The sequence below is a fragment of the Schistocerca nitens genome, chromosome 9 (genome assembly GCF_023898315.1).
Source record: "Schistocerca nitens isolate TAMUIC-IGC-003100 chromosome 9, iqSchNite1.1, whole genome shotgun sequence".
In the NCBI taxonomy this organism is placed as follows: Eukaryota; Metazoa; Arthropoda; class Insecta; order Orthoptera; family Acrididae; genus Schistocerca; species Schistocerca nitens.
The window spans coordinates 328179334-328202478 of NC_064622.1; the positions used below are offsets into that span (position 1 = coordinate 328179334).

Below are 23145 nucleotides of genomic sequence, written 5' to 3' on the forward strand. Positions count from 1 at the left end.
TTTGAAGCCCAGTAACTGTAATTTTGTAGTACTGACTTTTAGGCCTGGTTACTAAAATATTTAGTCATTTCTGATGTCCAGTGTGTTGAAAAATATATCCTCTTCATTGTAACCATAAAACAGTAGAGAGATGTTATTAGTATAAATTATTGTATGGGAATTTGAAGGTTGTACAATATAATTTACATATAAGAGAAAAAGAAATAGTACCAGTATTGACCCCTGTACTGAGTCCTGCTTTACTGTTTCAACCATACACTGAATGTTGATTTATCTCACCCTATTTTGGGAATTTATGTTTGTGCATTGATTATGGCCATTTAGGTATGTTGACAGGGGCTCAACAAATGCATGTGTGATGTTGCATGCAGTTTCTGCAAGAGAAGTGAAGGGCTGACTAGATTGAAAGCCTTTTTGAGACCTAAAATATACTTATAGCATTCTTTCTGCCATCCAGATAACTTAAGACTTTGTGTAAAAATTCTGTGACAGCTGTTGTGGTGTTGTGATATTTTCAGAATCCATGTTGGGTTTCTGTGAGAAAGTTGTTTTGTGTGAAAAATGCACCAAACTTTTCCCAAAATGCGGACTCAAACATATTACTAAATGTAAGAATCAGTGATACTGGGCTGTAGTTTGATGCTCCTTTCAAGTGCAGTGATGAACATAGCTTCTTTGATGCTGCCATTGATGAGCTATGTAATTAGCTTTAACCACAACATTTGTGCATTTTTTAATTATTGTGCTGGAGATATATTTTGCTTGTCTCTTTTTCTTTTACTTATTCAAATTTAAAGTTGTTATCTGTTATGTAGCAGTGAACTGTGTTGTGTAGTGGAGCTATGTCTGCCATTGTGGTCATGGTTGGGGAGATGAAATGTTTGTTAAGAAGTTTACAAACAATTTTTTAGTCTTCAGCTGATCTTTGTGTATGATGTTCATTGCTTCTCTTTCTGTGTTTCTACACATGTTATGGTATTTCTTAAAGAGATTCCAGGGAGCACAGCTTACATTTGCTGACTGTGCTATTGATTCACTGCAGACCTGTTTCCTTTGATATAGAAGTACTAATATGAAAACTATGTTTTTCTTTGAAAGTGTGCAACCCAGATGATTTTTATGGTACAGAGGGCTTCAGTATTCTGTTTGGGCATGACTAATTTAGCTGGTAATTTTAAGTGAACTCTTTTTTTTCTCCAGATTGGGAATTGTTTTTGTTTTAACTGGCCACCCAAGAGTCAAAATCCCTGAGTAGAATTGAGTAAACATCATCTCATTTAATGTCTCAGTTCCCTCTAGCTAGTGTATTTTTGAATGTGGTTATATTTGTAGCAGTTTGGCTTCATTTCTGCTGAATAAATTTTGCAATTCATTGAGTATCTACATTTCAATTTGCTGGCAATAATGATCAGAGAAGTTGGCTACTGAATTTAATACTTCCTCAGGTTGGTGATTATTCTGGAAAACCTGGAATTGTCAAGGAATTACATTTTACCTGGAGAAATCAGGGGAATCCCAGGGAATTTCATAAAATCTAAGGCAATTCCACATTTTTAGCTAACATTGAGTTTTATAAATCACAAATTTTAAAATATTTAATATTTCAAAATGTGTTAATTATACACTCCTGGAAATTGAAATAAGAACACCGTGAATTCATTGTCCCAGGAAGGGGAAACTTTATTGACACATTCCTGGGGTCAGATACATCACATGATCACACTGACAGAACCACAGGCACATAGACACAGGCAACAGAGCATGCACAATGTCGGCACTAGTACAGTGTATATCCACCTTTCGCAGCAATGCAGGCTGCTATTCTCCCATGGAGAAGATCGTAGAGATGCTGGATGTAGTCCTGTGGAACGGCTTGCCATGCCATTTCCACCTGGCGCCTCAGTTGGACCAGCGTTCGTGCTGGACGTGCAGACCGCGTGAGACGACGCTTCATCCAGTCCCAAACATGCTCAATGGGGGACAGATCTGGAGATCTTGCTGGCCAGGGTAGTTGACTTACACCTTCTAGAGCACGTTGGGTGGCACGGGATACATGCGGACGTGCATTGTCCTGTTGGAACAGCAAGTTCCCTGGCCGGTCTAGGAATGGTAGAACGATGGGTTCGATGACGGTTTGGATGTACCGTGCACTATTCAGTGTCCCCTCGACGATCACCAGTGGTGTACGGCCAGTGTAGGAGATCGCTCCCCACACCATGATGCCGGGTGTTGGCCCTGTGTGCCTCGGTCGTATGCAGTCCTGATTGTGGTGCTCACCTGCACGGCGCCAAACACGCATACGACCATCATTGGCACCAAGGCAGAAGCGACTCTCATCGCTGAAGACGACACGTCTCCATTCGTCCCTCCATTCACGCCTGTCGCGACACCACTGGAGGCGGGCTGCACGATGTTGGGGCGTGAGCGGAAGACGGCCTAACGGTGTGCGGGACCGTAGCCCAGCTTCATGGAGACGGTTGCGAATGGTCCTCGCCGATACCCCAGGAGCAACAGTGTCCCTAATTTGCTGGGAAGTGGCGGTGCGGTCCCCTACGGCACTGTGTAGGATCCTACGGTCTTGGCGTGCATCCGTGCGTCGCTGCGGTCCGGTCCCAGGTCGACAGGCACGTGCACCTTCCGCCGACCACTGGCGACAACATCGATGTACTGTGGAGACCTCACGCCCCACGTGTTCAGCAATTCGGGGGTACGTCCACCCGGCCTCCCGCATGCCCACTATACGCCCTCGCTCAAAGTCCGTCAACTGCACATACGGTTCACGTCCACGCTGTCGCGGCATGCTACCAGCGTTAAAGACTGCGATGGAGCTCCGTATGCTACGGCAAACTGGCTGACACTGACGGCGGCGGTGTACAAATGCTGCGCAGCTAGCGCCATTCGACGGCCAACACCGCGGTTCCTGGTGTGTCCGCTGTGCCGTGCGTGTGATCATTGCTTGTACAGCCCTCTCGCAGTGTCCGGAGCAAGTATGGTGGGTCTGACACACTAGTGTCAATGTGTTCTTTTTTCCATTTCCAGGAGTGTATAAATATTATTCCACATATTATCGATGTTTAAAAATGTGGCTAAACTACTGCTAATGGCTGTTATAAATCTCAGCTGAGAGGGAAACAAAAGTCATTATTGAGGCTCCCCCCCCCTCCCCCCTTTCTCACTCACCATTAATTTATCAGGACCATCTTGACACTATCTTCCTTCTCACGGCTGGAATTCTTACAGATCCCCCACCTCCTTCACTTCAAGTTTGAGTAGTCATCCTGTTTCTTCATCATGTTTGCTAATTATTGCAGTGTCTGTCCTACTGACAGTTAAATCTGTTATTTTGATGTTTGAACTTACTACATTTGCAAGATTATGTGAGTTCAATATATTTGATAATTTTAAATTACTAATATTATAAGAATGTGCATCAGTATTTAAATCACCCAGTATTGTGAGGTCATCTGGCCCAACTTGGTATATCTTATTGAAGCTGTTAAGAAATGATCTACTCTCCATTTCTCGGGTGATAAACACCCACAACTTTTTGTTTCAGTTGCTGCTTGTGAAACCTTCATAATGTATCATAGTAGCAGGTAATTCAAGTGAACTTATTCTGCAGTACTGTTCACGAAATAACAGTTTCTTTTAACTTTAGTACGTTGATTAACATGAAGAGCTAACCCAACCTCTTTCTAATGCCAGCTACAGTAGCTACTAACTTGGAAATAGCCATCTGATTTAAAGTAACTTGTTTTATCCTGCTTTAAGCCATGATATGCTATTGCCAGGACATGTGGATTATGTTCATCCATGAAAGCCTGAACAAGTGCAATTTATTTTCTCACTTTTGTGTGTTTAAACACATCAGATGGAATGGCCCTTTCTACTCAGTTTTTGTACAGTTTGTTATAGCAGGAAGACTTATTTCCATGGAACACAGGGAAAGTTTGAGACTTCTTGATATTTCCATTAAAACATTAGTTTGGTACAAGAGGAACTTCTTAAACTATGTGAGTTGTCAGTTCTGCTTAGGGCACTGGTGGTGCTTTCTGTATTCAAGAGAGAGATGATTCACCTGGCTTGGACTGTTTTTCTCTTGTGTGACTCACAGTTATTGGTTCTAGTGCTGATGGCACTATTGTTATTGATGAGACTGCTGTTTTTGATACTAATGACATTGTTCCCACACATGGGATTATGCTGTTTTCTTCCTCTCTGTTTGCAATGATTTCATTTACCTCTTTATGTATAAAGTACAAGGTGTACATAATTAAGGTTCCAGCTTCCAAAAACACTGTAGAAAGAGAACCATTGCTCAGAATAATGTCAAATTTGGACAACATATTATTGACACAGGAGGAAACTTTGTGAAATAAAAAAATTTAATGGGAGTTTTGTGAATAGATGGCATGGCACTGTAAGCATTGGGATATGCACACCTACAGACATCCAGCACATGGCTGTTCCTCAGTTTGCATCTGTGATGCTCAACATGACTGTCTCCATGAAGGATTACATAGTGCTGGTAAGGTACTTTTACAAGAACAGTAACTGTGCACCACTTGCCCTGCAGAAGTGCCAGACACTAATGGATGTGAGAAAGGCATTGGTCTGATGTCTGCTAAGGTTCTGTAGAAAATGATTACAATATTTGAAAAGACGGGTATACTTGCAGACAGGCACAATTAAAAGACACTTATGTAAAGCTTTTAGCCACAGCCTTGATCAGTAAAAGATACACACACCCACACCCACACACCATTCACATGCACAAGCAAGCACACCTCACACACACACTATCACTAGCTCCAGCATCTCGGGTCGGAATGGTGAGATGCTGGAGTTGGTGGTCATGTGTGCATGAGGTGTGCTTGCTTGCTTGCGTGAATGGTGTGTGTGTCTCATTTACTAATGAAGGCTGTGGCCAAAAGCTTTATGTAATCGTCTTTTAATTGTGCCTGTCTGCAACTGGACGTGTCTTCTTTATGGTAAGGAGTAATTTGTCTTTTCCTACTTGTTGATATTCCTACCTGGAGTTTCGACTGTTTGAAAAGACAGGTTTTTTTGAAGTGCAATATGGCAAAGGGAGGAAAGCAGTTGATCTGACATTTGTTGAAGATGTGGCCACAGCATTGCAGGGAGGGTTGAGCAGTGGTGTGCAAACATGCAGTGCACAAGGAATTGCCCGAACAATGGATGTGCCTATGAGTACAATGCATAAAATCGTCCAAAATGTCCTGCACTGATATACATACAAAACCATCCATGTTCCGGAGTTGCTTCCTGCCAAACTGCTAGCAAGACAAATGTTTGTTATAGAATTTCTTGCTCACATGGAAGTGGACAATGAAGAGCCATGGAACATACTGTGGACAGATGAAGCCCAATTACATCTCCAAGGACATGTCAGTACGCAGAATTTCAGAATATGGGAAACAGAAAATCCACACACCCGTCAACCGGTATCACTTCATTCTGCAAAGCTGGCCACATGGTGCGAGTTGACGGCATCATTTATTGTAGGGCTGTATTTTTTTGAGGAGGTATGTCTTGCAGGTCTTGTTACCTGTAACGTCACTGGTAAATGCTAAGGGAGTATTTTGTGCAGCAACGTCATTCCAACCATTCAACAGCATGGATGTGTGGGTAGGTTCATTTTTATGCAGGATGGCACTCGTCTACACATTGCACAGTTACTCAAGTGGCAGCTGCAGAGGCACTCCAGGAGTGACAGAATTATCAGCCATCATTTATCTATGGCCTGGCCATCCCGATTACCTGGTCTTAATCTGTGTGACTTCTGGCTGTGGGGTTATCCGAAAGATGTTGTGTTCAGCACTCCAATAATGAGTGTAGCTGACTTGAAGGTATGCATTGCACAATGCTGTCTCAGTGTGAGCCCCAAGACATTCTGAATTGTTGTGGAACATGCCGTTTCTTGAATTCAGCTTGTCGTTGAAAACGATGGACAGCAAACTGAACATGTCTTGCACCAGTCTCATGACAATTAGAAACCAATTTCATTTTGGTTTATATGCAGTTCTTGTCCCATAACAATTAAAAATTGATGTCATTTTGCTTCTTAAGTAGTTTTTGGACAGTTAAAAGTTGTATTCACTGACTACAAAAACAGGATTTATTCATCAGAATCATAGGAAATACAGCATTCTAATTGTTAGTGTGCCATATGGAAGTAGGATATCTTGACGTGTTTCACAATTTGAAGTTTTTATCCATGCTGAGATTTGTAAGAATTGGTATGTGTAAGACTTAATCAAAATTTGTGTGTAATATCCAAAATATAAATGGCCAGTCTTGATACTTATTTGAGAAATTAGAAAGAAGATTATTTATTTTATTTTACGAAATGTAAATTTTTGCTCATGAGAAATAGAGTTTTTTTGTCATAATTTCTACTAATGTTTTTATTTCCTCTGTCATGTACATCCTATATTTGTGTATCCATTATTTAAAAGTGTCTTCAGAGTCTGAATCTGCATATGTTTCACAAAATTTCTATTTTACATGTTTTTTATCTTTGTACCTTCCACATAATAATAAACTGGGAATTTGAATTTGTTTGATCATGGAAGTAAACCTTCCAGCATCAGGTGTGTATAAAGTGTATACAGCAATATATAGTAAGTAGTAATAGTTCCAACATAGAAAACAAGTTGCTATGACGACACTGCTGTAAATTTGGCATCATTACTGCGTGAATGAATGTCACTGGTAAAATTAAAAACATATGTCATTAACCCTTTATTCTACAAATTATCTGATTATCATGATGGAAGGGCTGAAAATTCCTACTTAGGAAGCAGAAGCATCCATTGTAAAGCTGCCTGACAAGTAGTAACACTGTATATCGACACATGCATCTCCAGACATACTGTGCAAATCACTGAAGTGGATGAAGAGGGCATTTCCCACTACACCACCTACAAGAGGTAGACAAAAATATGCAAACATTAAAAACACAACATATTGCTGTGCTTATTATGATGTAGGAAAGCAGCCTGCATTCAAAACAGCTTCCAGATATCTCAGAATTGATAAATACAGGTCATTTATATTTATCAAGGGAATCTTATACCATTCTTCCTGAAAAACAGTAGCAAGTTCAGGTAATGATGATGGAGGTGGATACCATAGTTATCAGACACCCTTCTCTCCAAAGTAGCACAAAGGCTCAGTAATATTGGTATCTGGTGACTGTGGTGGTCAGTGGAGTTACAACAACTCTTCCTTGTGCTCTGACAATTCTTCCTTGTGCTCATAAATTAGTCTTGGAGGATGCAAGCTGTATGAACAGGGGTGCTTCTGTCTTCGAGCACAGCATCACCATTGGTGAACAGTTATTGAATCATTGGAAGAACTTAATCAGCCAAAATGGCCTCATAAGCCTTGGCAATGATGCAACCTTGCAGAGAAACAATGGTGCCCGTGGAATACCACAATATGGCTACCCCCATCAACGCCAAATCCCTGCCACATTCACTGCTGGCAGACAGATGTAAGCTCAGCAAGAATTTGGAAACCTGACCAAATAAATGACTTCCTTCCATTGTGTCATAGTCCAGGTTAAATGGCTTTGGCACTACATTTTCCGGTTACAGGCGTTTACATCCCTGATATGTGATTCTGTAATTTCAGATCACCCTACAGTTCCCCCAGTTGGTGGAGCTCCCTTTGTGTTGTTTTTTTGCTGACAGTGTTAATGAGTTCTACAATGACTTTTGCAGCTGTCGTCCTCTTGTTTTTCATCACAATCGCCTTCAGTGACCATCTGTCATTATCACTCGATACACAATTTCATCTGCATTATAACTTAGTGAATGATGTTTTTCCAATTTCCCCATATGCAGCACAAATCTTTCACATGGTGTCTCTTCAAACACCAAACACTTCAGCTACCTTGGTTGTGGAAGTACCCACCATGTGAGCGCCAACAAATTGCCCACGTTTAAATTTATTTACCTGTGACATAATGCACTCACAACAACACAGAACACTGTTCTGACCACAACTGACACTTGCAATGTTCTGAGGCCATTGCACAGGTGCTGTTCATAGTCATATACGACAACGCCACCTGCAGGCTTCACTAGCATCTGCATCTGCATTTGTGTTGTTCAAGCATGCATTTCTTGCGATGTTTCAAGGTTCTCCTTCTTCTTGACATCCATGGAACAGGATGAGTGAATGAATGAATTACAATGGCCCCCAAATATGTCATGCATACACAATCAACATTTATAAAATATCTAGACATCTAAAATGCTGTGCATGCAAATATTAAGAAAGTGGTTTATACTGCTGTACTAACATGGTTGAAGGGTAATTTACCTTTTAAATCACCTCTTGGGTATTCTATTGAAATGTAGACAACAAACTATTGTGCCTTGTTATAAATTAATTGCTTGATAAGTGATTCAGAAAACAAAAAAATGTTTTTATGTAATTGACATATTGGCTGCCCATACCAGCAGTACAGAATATTGCTGAAATAAACTAATATTCATATTTCAGCTGTTTACATGTATATGGAAAACAGTTCTCAATGTTGGTCATAAATAAGTGCAACTAAAAGGGATTTTATTATTAATTAATGCAATATTGTACCTTATTATTACAGCCACTTCATCCTCTCTTTTCATTTTGGTGATACTCCATATGTGATCTATATTTGCTAGTTCAAAACTAGTTTCCTTATGAATTATGTATAATTTCTCTTCATATTCAGTGATTATGTCTCTGCTTAACTGAAGTACACTGGAGAGACCTCAAAAGCATGTATATTATGTAATTGAATATAACAGAGGGAAACATTCCACGTGGAAAAAATATATCTAAAAAGAAAGAAAGTGATGAGACTTACCAAACAAAAGCGCTGGCAGGTCGATAGACACACAAACAAACACAAACATACACACAAAATTCTAGCTTTCGCAACAAACGGTTGCTTCATCAGGAAAGAGGGAAGGAGAGGGAAAGATGAAAGGAAGTGGGTTTTAAGGGAGAGGGTAAGGAGTCATTCCAATCCCGGGAGCGGAAAGACTTACCTTAGGGGGAAAAAAGGACGGGTATACACTCGCACACACACACATATCCATCCGCATATACACAGACACAAGCAGACATGTCTGCTTGTGTCTGTGTATATGCGGATGGATATGTGTGTGTGTGCGAGTGTATACCCGTCCTTTTTTCCCCCTAAGGTAAGTCTTTCCGCTCCCGGGATTGGAATGACTCCTTACCCTCTCCCTTAAAACCCACTTCCTTTCATCTTTCCCTCTCCTTCCCTCTTTCCTGATGAAGCAACCGTTTGTTGCGAAAGCTAGAATTTTGTGTGTATGTTTGTGTTTGTTTGTGTGTCTATCGACCTGCCAGCGCTTTTGTTTGGTAAGTCTCATCACTTTCTTTCTTTTTAGATATATATTATGTAATTGGATAGAGAAAAATTCCACTCGCCAAGTGGCAGCAGAAAACACACATATAAAGGTATTAAAATTTGCACATTAAAATTTGCACATTTTTGGAGCCGGTGGCTCCTCCTTCTGGCAGGTGGGTTGAGGGGAAGGAAGAGGGATGAAGGAAAAGGAGTGGTGATCTTTAGGAAACGGAGAGAGTTCGGAAAAGTCACTCAGTATGACAGGTCAAGGGGGACTTACCAGTTGGGATGAGAAAGAAAGACTGAGTGTTGTGGACTGTACTGTTTGCGATTTGAAAACCTGAGAGCTTAATGGTGCAAGATAGGATAATATGCAAGACAGAGATCATTCCCTAAGCCCCATGCACTGGATAATAATGGCAGAAAGCCCTTATGTGTGTTCTGCTGCTGCCGCTGTGTGAGTAGATTTTTATCTATACAGTTACATTCTATTTTCAAAAATTGATTCTCTACCACCAAAGCTTGTATGATTTTCATAGTTTTTGCTTAACTTGATTTACACGTAAGATACAAAACAAATTCTTCACTATAGGTACTGAATTACATTATCTTTGCTACATGTTTCAGCATATTGTGTTCATACTAACAGGATTGCTAGCTTATATCATTCCTGACACATCACGGACAGTGAGGCAACTACAGCAAAGAGAGAGAATAGTAATAATGGAAAGACTTGCTAGTATCTCTAGACAAGGGAGAGAAGAAAACAACACACAGTCATAGCAGCAGAAACTATTACGTGAGTGATATAAAATTTTCAGTGTTCATGTCTTACCAAATCTAAAGAAACTTAATGAAGTTAACTACAGTCTATCCGTTGTTACTTTTCAGATCACTAAATCTTTATGATCTCTGAATTTTGCCTCTAGGTATAATACAGATAAAAGTATATTATATTATTAATTTTATTAAGCAGTTTCAAAAAGTGTTTTGATCTCTCTTCTTCTAAACACACAAAGAATATTTTCAGAATTAATATTTGTCTCTGCAGCAGAGTGTGCCTGTTTTGAAACTTCCTGACAGATTAAAAATGTGTGCCTGGCCACAATTCAAACTCAAAATTTAGTCTTTTTGTGTGAAACTGAGCACACAATTTTAATTTGTTAGCAAGTCCCAGAACAGCACATGCTCTACTACAGAGTGAAAGATTCTTTCTGGTAACAAAGCCAAAAGCTGTGGCTAGGCCAACTGTGTGTAATATCCTTTCTTCCATGAGTGCTGATCTACGTCTACTGTTAAGGTATGCAGGAGAGCTTCATATATGAATGAGTGTATGTGGAATTGGGGATGTAGCATATTGGAATGAGTAGAATTCCAATTGTGAGAAAGGTACATGAACTGAGTGCTCAGAAGTGCTTGTTAAAAGAATGACAGAAATTATCTTGAGGAAGACCTTTTAAAAGCACAACTGAAATTATCTTGAGGAATACTTGCAACTGTTTCCTCTAATGTAATAAAACACCAACAAGCTAATGAAATAGATTATATAAAAAAATGACTGCAGTTGGCAAGTGAAAAAAGTATGTATGAACACATTTCATGTTCCTTGAGTATTAGAAATTTCTTAAATAAAAAAAAAACTTTTATCATCATAATAAAATGACGGAGAAATGGATCTCATGTAAATTTTTGTACAAAATAGAACATAACTGGAAAATAATAGATATTGAACAAATATAAGTGGGGACACGGAAGCTGCTACCACACGAATTTGGAAATAGTGCAAACATGCAAAGTAATTTTATGTCAGTGTAGATGATACAAATTAGTCAACTTCTAATCTTGACCAATAGTGGAATAATGTATGTGTAATAGCACCATAAACATTGATTCGCTCTGAATATTTTGAGACACATTGGAGGAAGAAATTACACAGGAGGTGCATAAGTGGACCATTTAGATTCACAAATTAATTTCTCTCCTAAATATTATGTAGCATTTCTGTCCTTCATTGCCCTAAATTTAAAAAGAAATGACGTGGGTGAGTGGAGATTCAGTTGGAAGATGTGCAGGTGGTGGGAGGATATTGTTGATAAGTGGGGTAAAAATGTTATGTGAGAAAGAGGATCAGTAATGAAAAATTTCAATTATTATCACAAAATATTATTCATGTATGAAAATAAAGATTGAGAACTGCCAAAAATGAAGAAAATAATGAACAACAGAAGAGTCTAAGAATAGGAAAGAAGAAATAATAGACAACAGAGAGAAAAACACTTCATCATTGAGCTTGATTGGTGAATGTGGTGTTGTAGATCATGTTGAGAAAAAAGTATTTTATGTTTTCTTTTTTTTTTCCAAGGATATTCAGTCGTACGGCAAGTTTATGGTTGACACTCTGGTACTGAAAGCTGAACACACTAAATTTGGTGTATCCCAAGTGACGTATCAGTGAGGCCAATGTTTCCAGTGATGGGATTGTTGATGATTGAGAGATTCACTTCATTTAGATTTGTATGTAGCTATAGTACTCAGCTGGTCTCAAAAATGACATTTGGGCTATTATAACAACACAAAAGAATTCTCTATAGTTTAATTGAATATGAAAGGCTGTTCCAAGAGTATGAAGAAAATTGTAAGCATGGTAAACACTATCTCAGGAATGACATCAGAGAAACATTATTTTTTTAGCAGTTTGTTGTATGCTGTCTATGATACAATAGTAGTCTTATAACTGTGTAGAACTTGCTGTTTATGCATGTAATGAATGATTTGCTAAGATATTAAAGCTCACTCCATCTTTCTGAAATTGTAAGGTAATCCTATATACCAACTGATTAGGTCCGAAAGAACTAACAAAGCGAGGGACCGTAAATTTGCAGTAAAAACTCACATAGGTGTAAACTTTGCCAACAGTTTAATAGATACTGTAAATTCTTTAGTCAGTAAAAATAACTTCATAATGCACTTAAACATAGGTGATGTGACGGGAGAAATGAACAAACTATATGATTTATAAATACTCTTAGGACAAATTAACTCTGTAAAAGTCATATGTTTGAATGAACATCGGCTTAAATGGGACAATGTCAAGCTACTAAATTCACTCTCAGGATACAAGTTAGCATCGAGTTTTTGCAGAAAAAAGAGGTATGGGGGATCACGTATATTAATTGAACAGACACAAAACTTTGAAGCCAAAATGACTTTCGATTGTTTAAATGAGGAACAGGTATTCGAAAGCTGCTGCATTGAGCTGGCTGAATAAGGTTTACTAATCATAATCATATATCATGTCCTGGAATATTGGGCTACTAGGGCATTTCTAGAGAAATTTGAAACTCTGCTAAGTAGGTTGCAGGTAGGGAAACCATATAAAAAGATTGTAATTTGTTCTGATTTTAATATAGATATAAGAGACGAAAACAGATTTGTTACCACCCTGAAGTATTTGTTGGCTACAAACAGCTTAACACTAAATTTTACTGAGTACACCAGGGTAACAGCCACTTCTGCCACAAGCATTGATAATATAGTGAGCAGCAAAAATTATGGGAATACAGAAAAACATGTATTAGACTTAGGAATATCTGATCACTCAGCACTTTTTCTGTCATTGCCATACATAGACAAAACATATAGGCCCACAGTGAAATTGGTCAGAAATTTCAGCCAGCCAAATATAAACACATTTATCCTGAAATTAAAGGAAACCCACTGGACCTTCAGCAACCAGTGTTCAGTAAACAATAATTACAACACTTTCATATCTGAATTCAAGAACATTTTCAATGAATGCTTTCCCCTCGTATCAACACGTGATAAATACGATAAAAGTAAGACATGGATTACGGAAGGTATCAGGATCTCTAGTATTAGAAAGAGGGAAATGCATAAGGAAGCAAAAACCAACCATGATGCTGAATTTATTAGGTACGAAATCAAATACAAAAAAATATTTGATCGGGTAGTTAAACAAGCAAAACAATTGGCAAACAGTAAATATATAGCTAATGCCTCAAATAAATCAAAAGCAGTATGGCAGGTTGTCAAGAAAGAAACAGGTAATGAAGAAACAAAACATTTTAATTACAAACTAGAAATTGGTGGGAATACTGTTACTAACACTCGGCACATCTGTGAAGAATTTAATAAGTACTTCATAACCACAAACAAAATTCATAACTTCTTACTTCCACAAATAAGACCTGATGCAGTACTGCAGGAATCAAGAGAGTTTAAATTTACTGCAGTATCATGTCATGAAGTAGCTAACATCATACAATCCCTAAAATATCTTGAATCTGTGGGCTGGGATGAAATTCCAACAAATATCATAAAGGCAGGAAGTGACAGCATTGCACCTCAACTCTGTAAAATAATAAACCAATCATTTGATGAGGGCTGCTTTCCAGACAGATTGAAATATGCTGAAGTCTGTCCAGTCTACAAAAAGGGAAAACAAGATGATTTAGTAAATTTCTGCCCAGTGTCTATACTTCCAGTTTTCTCTAAAATAGTTGAACGAATAGTATGTAATCAATTAGAAAAGTACAATAAGGAAGGTAATGTTATTCTCAATAACCAATGTGGGTTTAGGAAGGGACGAAACACTTTACAAGCTGTAAATGAACTAATCCCTAAAGTAAGTAAATGCCTTGACAACAAACAAAGTGTATCTGGTATTTTTTGTGACCTCTCAAAGGTGTTTGACACAGTAAACCATAAGCTACTGCTCCAAAAATTGGGTACCTATGGCTTCCATGGAAAATCTATAAGATGGTTTTCATCTTATCTCAAAAACAGATACCAAAGGGTGGTGATACATCAAAAGAGAGAGAAAACTTGCTCTAGCTGGAAAGAAATTCAAGCAGGCGTGCCCCAGGGCTCGATATTAGGACCACTTCTGTTCTTATATTACATAAATGACATGCCTAGCAAAGTAAATACAGATACAAGACTTTACGCAGATGACTCAACTGCTGTAGTCTGCAGCAAAAACGCTGATGAATTAGTAAGGACCACGAAACAAACTCTACAAGAACTTGAACAATGGATAAAAGATAATGCTATGATATTAGATCTTGAAAAAACCCAAATAATGCACTTGAGGACCAAACAAACTACTGAATGTATATCACAAATAGAATATTCAGGTAAAGAACTGACCACAGTTAATTCTGTAAAATTTCTTGGGATAACTTTAAATAAAAACATGCAATGGACCGACAATGTGGACAGTTTACTGAAGAGATTAAATAGTTTAGTTTATGCAATGAGGGTACTGCACAAAGTAATGGATTTAACGGTGACGAAAACTGTATACCACACGTATTTCATAACACTTATAAGATATGGAATAATATTTTGGGGTGCTGAAAAGACAAACCTCCTTCGAATCTTCAAACTGCAAAAAAAAAATAATCAGAGCAATGACAGGAACCAATAGTAGACATTCATGCAAACCACTATTTGAAAGCCTGGACTTCATGACAATCCCCTCCATCTTCATATATGAAATACTTCTCTCTGAACAAAAGAACTCGCATCTGTTTGAAGGAAATACATTCACACATGCCTATGAAACTAGACATAAATTGAAATATATGCTACCTTGTCACCAACTCACAGTATATGATAATACTCCAAATTACATGGCTCTGAAGATCAGAAATAAGATAAGGTCAATATTTGGGGAACCCACATTGGAGACCATTGGCACATACCTAAAAAGCAAATGTTATTATAGTCTAGAAGAATTTCTAAATGAATAAAAAGCAATGTTATAGTTTAGAAGAATTTATAAATAGGAATAGGGAGTAAAGATACAAGTACAAATGGTATACTTTCGAAGCCATATAGATACAAAGTATACACGTTCAATGTATATTCATGTTCATATATAGAATTATAGTTTGAATGGCAGTTTGTATCCCGTTCAGTACATCCATACTTCATATAGGTGTGTGAAGCCTATGCTAATGATTTGATGAGTTACGAAAAGATTTTAAATATAATGTTGTATTTTTATTATAATAAGCAATGTATGTACTACATATTTCCTGCAGTATATAAAACACTGTAACAACTTAGGTTAAAGACTGATGAGTCACCAATGTTCTCAATCGAATGATTGTGTAAAAACGTTGTTATGTGACAATAAAGTATCTTATCTTATAGCACAAAGTGCAGCTAAAGAAGAAATGCTGTTTTAATTATGAAGATTCAAACATCTGTGGAAAAAAATAGGAAATTTGACAAAGGAGACCACAATATGCTGAAGGGATGGGAAATTTAAACACAGAAAAATACAATTTCAGTTTAGATTACTGGTAGGTCTTCACTCTGGAGTGAGTATTCATCTGCCACCCACTCTGAAACTGTCAAGAATTTCAAGTGTAGTAGCATCACAGGAAGTGTCTTATCTACATCTACTTAAAGGTTGCTTAAATCCAACTCCATGCAATTGAAGGAAAAAAATTGACTCTGTGAGAAAGGAGGCAGTTGATAGAATAAAAGTATTAGCTGTAGTGACTCACTCTCTTGGTTATTGTTTCAAGCATATACCTAGTAAGAGAAAATTGAGAAATGAAAAATTTACAAATCCATGAATCTAAGTAAATGATGTTATTAAACTTCACATTATAAAAAAGAAAATTTTACAATTTTTGTGTACTTACTTATTTCATATTCTGGTGATCCATGTTGTGAATATATGACAGGATATGTAACAAATCAGTTTAGAATCTGTTGTGGTTATTACAAAACTATGATGTTAAGTGTGTAGTACTAACCAATTTCATATTAAAGTATGTACAACTTAGGTTAATAGTGTAGAAAAATACAGTATTTATATAGGCTTCCAATAACAAATAAATGTGCACACAGATAAGGCTGTGGGACTGTATACGAGTATTACAGATACATGGTTATTATACGTTATGGTTCAGGAACTTATCTATGATGCAGAACGACCCTTGCATTATGAACTGCCTCGAGTTTTTTTTAAGATAAGAGGGAGATAGCTCATCATCCACTAGACACTTAATTCTGAAGAGAGGGTATTAGAAATTGTACAGCCAGTGAAATGGATTCCCTTCTGTGCCATATTCAGGTTTGTATGCTAATAGAACCAGTATAGAGAAGGAGATTAGTGATCAAGATGTCATTATAGCAACTGGTTACAAAGTTAATAAATCAGTTAAGAAGGCTGGGAGAGTGTTTCTGGTAGGAAGAGCAGATAAGCAGTTGTTAGTCCCCCATTTTGACAGTGAACTGACATCTCTTAGTTCCAGTAAGATAGACATAAAGAAATTACAAGCAAAGTTTAAACGGGTTGTAAATTTTGGTCAAGAGAACTATATACTTAGTGAGTGGATTAAGGATGGAAAAGATCCACCATAGTGTAACAATAGAAATTTGGGAAATGATGAGGAAGCAAGGACTGTCACAGTCTCAGTACAAATGAGGAGGCACAAATCGAAACAAGCAAAGGTTAATAGAGATTCATGTGTCTGTGACAGGATATATGTGTGGAGCATACAACAACTATCATATCATACCTTAGCAAAAGATCTGGCTGAGAATCCAAGAAAATTTTGGTCATGTGTAAAATTGCTAAGTGGGCCTAAGGCTTCCATCCAGTCATTCATTGAACAGTCTGGTGTGGCAGTTGAAGATTGCAAAATAAAAGCCAATGTTTTAAATCTCACATTTAAGAAATCGTTCACATAGGAGCATCATACAAATATACTGTTGTTTGGCCATCAAGCAGACTCCTGTATGGACAGTATAGCAATAAACAAGCTGGCATAGTGAAACAACTGAAAGAGTTGAAAACAAATAAGTTACCAGGTGTGGATAGACTCGCATTTTGGTTACACAAAGAGTACTCTGTGGCATTATCCCCTAACTGGCTTGCATTTGTCATGAATCTCTTGCCGAGAGCCAAGTTCCAAGTGACGAAATAATCACAGGTACAGGTACCACCTGTGTATAAGAAGGGTAAAAGAACAGACCCCAAAAATACAGACCAATACCCTTAACACTGGTTTTCTGAAGAACCCTTGAACATATTCTCAGTTCAAATATAATAAATTTTTTTGCGACCAAGAAGCTTATATTGATGAAAGCAAAGCTCATGCAAAATTTAGCTTGTCCTTTTCTCACAAGATGAACTGTGAAATATGGATAAAGGGCAATGGGTAGATTCCATATTTCTAGATTTCCGGAAAGCATTTGACACAGTGCCCCATTGCAGACTGTTAATTAAGATATGAGCATATGGAGTGGGGCACCAGATACATGAGTGGCTCAAAGACTTCTTAAGTAATAGAACCCACATGTTGTCTTCGATGGTGAGTGTTCATCAGAGACAAGGGTATAGTCAGGAGTGCCCCAAGCAAGTATGATAGGACCACTATTATTTCCTGTACACATAAATGATCTGGCAGGGTGGGCAGCAACTTGCTGTTGTTTGCTGATGATGCTGTGGTGTACGGTGGTGTATGTCAAAGTTGAGTGACTGTAGGAGGCCACAGTATGACTTAGACAAAATTTCTAGTTGATGTAATGAATGGCACTTAGTTTTAATTGTAGACAACTGTAAGTTAAAGTGGGTGAGTAGGAAAAACAAACCCATAATTTTCAGATACTGCATTACTAGTGTCCTGCTTGACACATTCACATCGTTTAAATATGTGGTCATACTGTTGCTGAACAATATGAAATGGAACAAGCATATGAGGATTGTGGTAGGGAAGGCAAATGGTCAACTTCAGTTTATTTGTATGATTTTGGGAGAGCATAGTTGATCTGTAAAGGAGAAAACATGTAGGATGCTAGTGTGACCTATTCTTGATCTGTACAAGGTCGGATTAGAGGAAGCTGTTCAGAGGCATAAGTGTTACAGAGATGCTTTAAGAACTCAGATGGGAATCCTTGGAGGAAATGTGACATTCTTTTCAAGGTACACTATTGAGAAAATTGAGAGAACTGGCACTTGAAGCTGACTGCAGAATAATTCTACTGCTGCCAGTACACATTTAGTGTAAGGACCATGTAGGTAAGATATGAGAAACTATGACATAAGTTTTTGGGGCAAAACCAGGTCAAGATTAAAAGAAATTTTTATTATACGAGAAAAGAGTATTTGTACCATGACTCACAGCACACCACAAACACACTGCAGACCATTGAATATATTTTAAAATTCCTGGAAATGATCAGTAAAAATCACTGTAATTTTGAAACCAGCTCTAGCTACAATAATCACAATACAAGGCATTATAAACATTCCCACATTCCCATGTAGCAAAAACCAGGAGTCAGACTATGTGAGCCATTTAGGAATAAGGCTTTTAAATGCACTTTGATCCCAGATTAAATAGTTGGAAGACAAAAGTAAGTAAAAAAAGTAAGTAAAAAAATACCTTTGGATAAATGCTTCTACAGTGTCAAAGAATATCAGGCTCAGACAATAAGTTGAAACTTTTACTTGCTTTCAACAATTTTAATGATTTTAAATTTATTTTTAAATTATAAAATACATACAAAAAATTCTGTTAAATGCCCCCAACACATTCTTTGTATAAGGTCTAGTTAATGCTCTACATATGTTTGTGATGAGTATGTATTTTTTGTGTACTAAATGTTTGTTCTCTATTTATGTACTGTGGGTATGTAATTTGCTTTGCTTATTTGTTATGTTATGCATTGTTATCATGTGTTAAATGTGAACAGTCAAATGAGAAATCCTATATCATATGTGTGGTATTTTGGATGATCAATAAAAAAAACACAAGACTTTTTTTGGGGTAAATGATCATCAGAATGGAAGTTCCAGCAGCTGGGATAAAAGGTGAAATAAAAAATTTAGATACAAATATAAATGTTCCTAAATGTTTGTACTGTAAGAATATCACAGCAAAATGTACAGTATGTATCAAGTAAAGTAGACATGGCAGAAATACTTGAAGCAGCAGAACCACCACATATATTTATTATGACAGAACGTGAGCTACAACAAAATAAAATTGGTTTTTACAACATACAGGAATATGGAAAAGTGGTTTACTTCTGCAAATGTCAACATAAAGGTGGAGGAGTTGCAGTTTATGTACACAATGAAATGAGGGATTGAATTCTGTGGAGAGTGGATAACTACACAAAAATGCCATTTGAAGTATCAGCAATACAAACAATGGTCAAAGGGGAACAAAAGTGTTTGATATTAAGGATATTCTGATCACCAAACAATCACTTAAATGGTTTTCTAAAGGAGCTAGAAGTTCTGTTAGACCGGGCTGTCAGACAATTCACATACATGATAGTAGCAGCTAATCTAAATATTAACACAATGAAAGAAAGCTGTTTTAGAAGGAATTATGATCTAAATTTAGTAGTAAATAGTTGCACAAGATACAGTAAAGATACAGAGATGTTAATAGATCATGTAAATACCAACATTCCATAATACATACAAGAAGTGCAGGTCATAAACACAGCCATTTCTTACCACCTTGGGATATTATTCTAACTACCAGATAAGATAATAATGCCAGAAAAAATCTTTAAAGGGCTGTGGCAAACAAAGCAAGTAAACCTACAAAGACTATAAAGATTAATGTGATCTAAGACAGGAGTGGTCAATACCTTACAGCATATGTAAGTAAGGGATGGGAGTAATTCCCCAAAACATTGTCCTGTTACATAGATCTTACATGTTCATTAGCATGTAGTAATACAAATGATAAGTGCAATAAAAACTGGGTCACAGCAGATGTAAAAATGAAGAAGGAAGAGCTAAAACTATCTATAAACAATCTCGGGTATATCCAACACAAGCTGACAGTGATGTCTACAGTGACCAGAAGAGACCATACAAGAAATAGATAAAAGAACCCAAATCTAAATTACTACATAAACGAAATTGCAGCTTCTAATAATATCACAAAGTCCATATGGCACTGAGGGTATAAACATGAAAAACAGTGGGAACATAACTATAAAAAAAATGGGAAGGAAACCAGCATACTAGAGAAGCCAGCAATATTTGAAATCAACATTATGTTCATGTAGTGGACAAAATAATAAAGCAAAATTCTCCTGTCACAAAACACATACAAAGTACTGCTCATGAGACAAAATGTTTGTTCCTTCTCCCAACAAATGAACTTGAACTAGTAAAAATAATACTCTGGTTAAAAAGAAAAAAACAGTAAGGAACTAGATGGTATCCCTACTAAACTAATGAAATGCTGTTTGCACTGGGTGGTAAAGACTCTGACTTTGCTTATAAACTTAGCAGTGGAGAAAGAATATTCCTGACATGTTTAAAAAAGCATAAAGTGATCCCTATTTTCAAAGGAGGCAGGAAGGAAGATCTAGGAAATACTGACAAATAACTATTACAGGTGCCTGATATAAATTAATAGAAAGTGTAATTAAAGACAGAACACTACATTTTATAGAAAAATGCAGTACTTTGAATGGTGTGGAACATGGATTTAGGAAAGGTAGATCCACCAATACAACAACTGCTGAATTTATAGCGTTTGTAACTAAGGCACTAGACAAAAAAGAAAGTTTGTGGTTCATTTCTTGATGTTTCAACAGCTTTGTACTGCCTGTGTCACGACATATTATTAGAAAACCTTAAATGTTGTGGTATAAGGGGGAAAGCAGCTGTTATCATAACATCACTCATGTAAAATGGTGAACAGTGTGTAGAAATAAAACAGAATGCGAACAGTACTGTCACAAATATCTATTCAGATTTTGAGTTTGTTAAATATAGAGTGCCTCAAGGATCAATGCTTGGCCACTGTTTCTTATTTTCTATGTAAATGATATGCCTGAAATAGTTGGTGGAGACACTGCCATGTATTGTGATGACACTTCATTTGATATAAGTGGCATTTCACAGATGACCTACTAAAGCAAGCTCTTCTAAATAGGGAAACCATAAACAATTATTACAAAGGAAATAATTGTCTTATAAATGTAAACAAAACCACATACATACAAATAATTACAAACAAAATAGATAATTGAATAATATTGCTGTCAAGCTTGGAGACTTGGATCTAAAAGAGGCAGAAACTTATAAATTCCTGATTGTGACAGCAGATAGGTACTTGACATTGGAGAACATGGAAATAATATTTGGAATAAGTGAGTTCAGGTAAATTTATAGTGATACAAATCTCAATGACAATAAACACACAAACACTACTATCAATATACTATGGCCTAGTTCATTCAAAAATTTCATATGCTGTCCTGGTATGGGAAAATTGTGCAAATGTGTACATATAATGAGTAGTGAGGCTACAAAAGAAGGTTATAACATTCATAACAAAATTATCTTCTAAAAATTCCTGCAGAAATAAATTCAGAGAACTAAACATATTAACAATATCATCACTAACACTGGGTGGTTATAATTAAACTTTACCTGTTTAACATGTTATAACATGGAAACTAATTATCATACAAGTACCAATCTTGGTAAATTAATGTCGAGAATATGGAATACATGATTTCCATGTGTCACAGTGCCAACGTACAGTTCCAACGATGGCCACGAGGTGCAGTGATCAGTCATTGTGATTCACAGTCTCACACATATGACCAGTTGCAGTGCACTGGTATATGTATCAACATGAGCTTGGACAAAAGGAGCGGGGCATTATTGGTGAAGCCCTATTGTCAAAACAACAGTAATGCAGCAGCTGCACTATGAGAATATTACTGGCTGAAAGGATTATGGAAGGGCCTTCTTTCTCCACCTGCTGTGCAGAGGATGATGATGAAGTTTGAATCAACTGGAGAACTGGGCATCGCTCTGGGAAGAGACCAATGACCGGTAACACCACAGGTGTTGTTACGGTAGACAATACTGGGCACAATTCACAATCATCAGGCAGTGTGTGAGCTGTGTCAAAACAGTTGAACACCCCGTAGCCCACTGTATGGAAGCTGCTTCGAACCATCCTCAAATGGTATTCGTACAAGATCCATATTGTACAGCAGCTTGCACCACAGGATGGACGACAATGTGTTGACTTCACTCTCCACTTTCTCACAAGGATCGATGTTGATGAGGGCTGGCCCTGGACCATCCTATGGACAGATGAAGCTCATTTTTCTCTGACAGCTAAGCTGAACACACACATAGCTGAGTGTGGGAATCTTCACCTCCAGTCACCATGTATGAAGTTCCTCTGTATGGTAAATGTGCCACTGTGTGCCATAGCTTCACAGATATGTTCATCACTGGCCCATTCTTTTTTGAACAGGTTGGCACTCGAGGACCAAAGGTGTGCAGTGTGACTGGCCAGTGTTACTGCGATATGCTTTGCCAGAATGTCATACCCACCCTACAGGAGGGAGATGCATTGAGCTCAACAGTTTTCATGCAGCATGGGGCCCCACCACACATTGCTCATGCAGTTCAATGCTTCTCAAAAACACACTTGGAAATGATCGAATTATCAGTTGATTAGAGATGCATTGAGCTCAATAGTTTTCATGCAAGATGGGGCCCCACCACACATTGCTCATGAAATTCAATGCTTCTCCACAACACATTTGGAAGTGATCGAATTATCAGCTGATCGTTTCCAAATGCTTGGTCGGTGTGATCACCTGATCTCTCTCCCTGTGATTTCTGGTTGTGGGCTACCTGAAGGACAGGGTTTACCAGGGGAACATTCACACAAATGCTGATTTGAAATGCAGCGTAT

The 23145-nt window shown here is 37.6% G+C and overlaps 1 protein-coding gene across 2 annotated transcripts in view; it reads left to right on the forward strand.

Moving 5' to 3' along the window:
- Positions 1-23145, forward strand: part of LOC126203809 (anoctamin-5-like) — a 288957-nt gene that overhangs the window by 263217 nt on the left and 2595 nt on the right. For both annotated transcript variants that reach the window (XM_049938177.1, XM_049938176.1), the window contains exon 17: positions 10025-10196. In XM_049938177.1, coding sequence (XP_049794134.1) covers positions 10025-10180 — 156 coding nt within the window. In that variant the 3' untranslated portion in view covers positions 10181-10196. The remainder of the gene's footprint in view (positions 1-10024; positions 10197-23145) is intronic.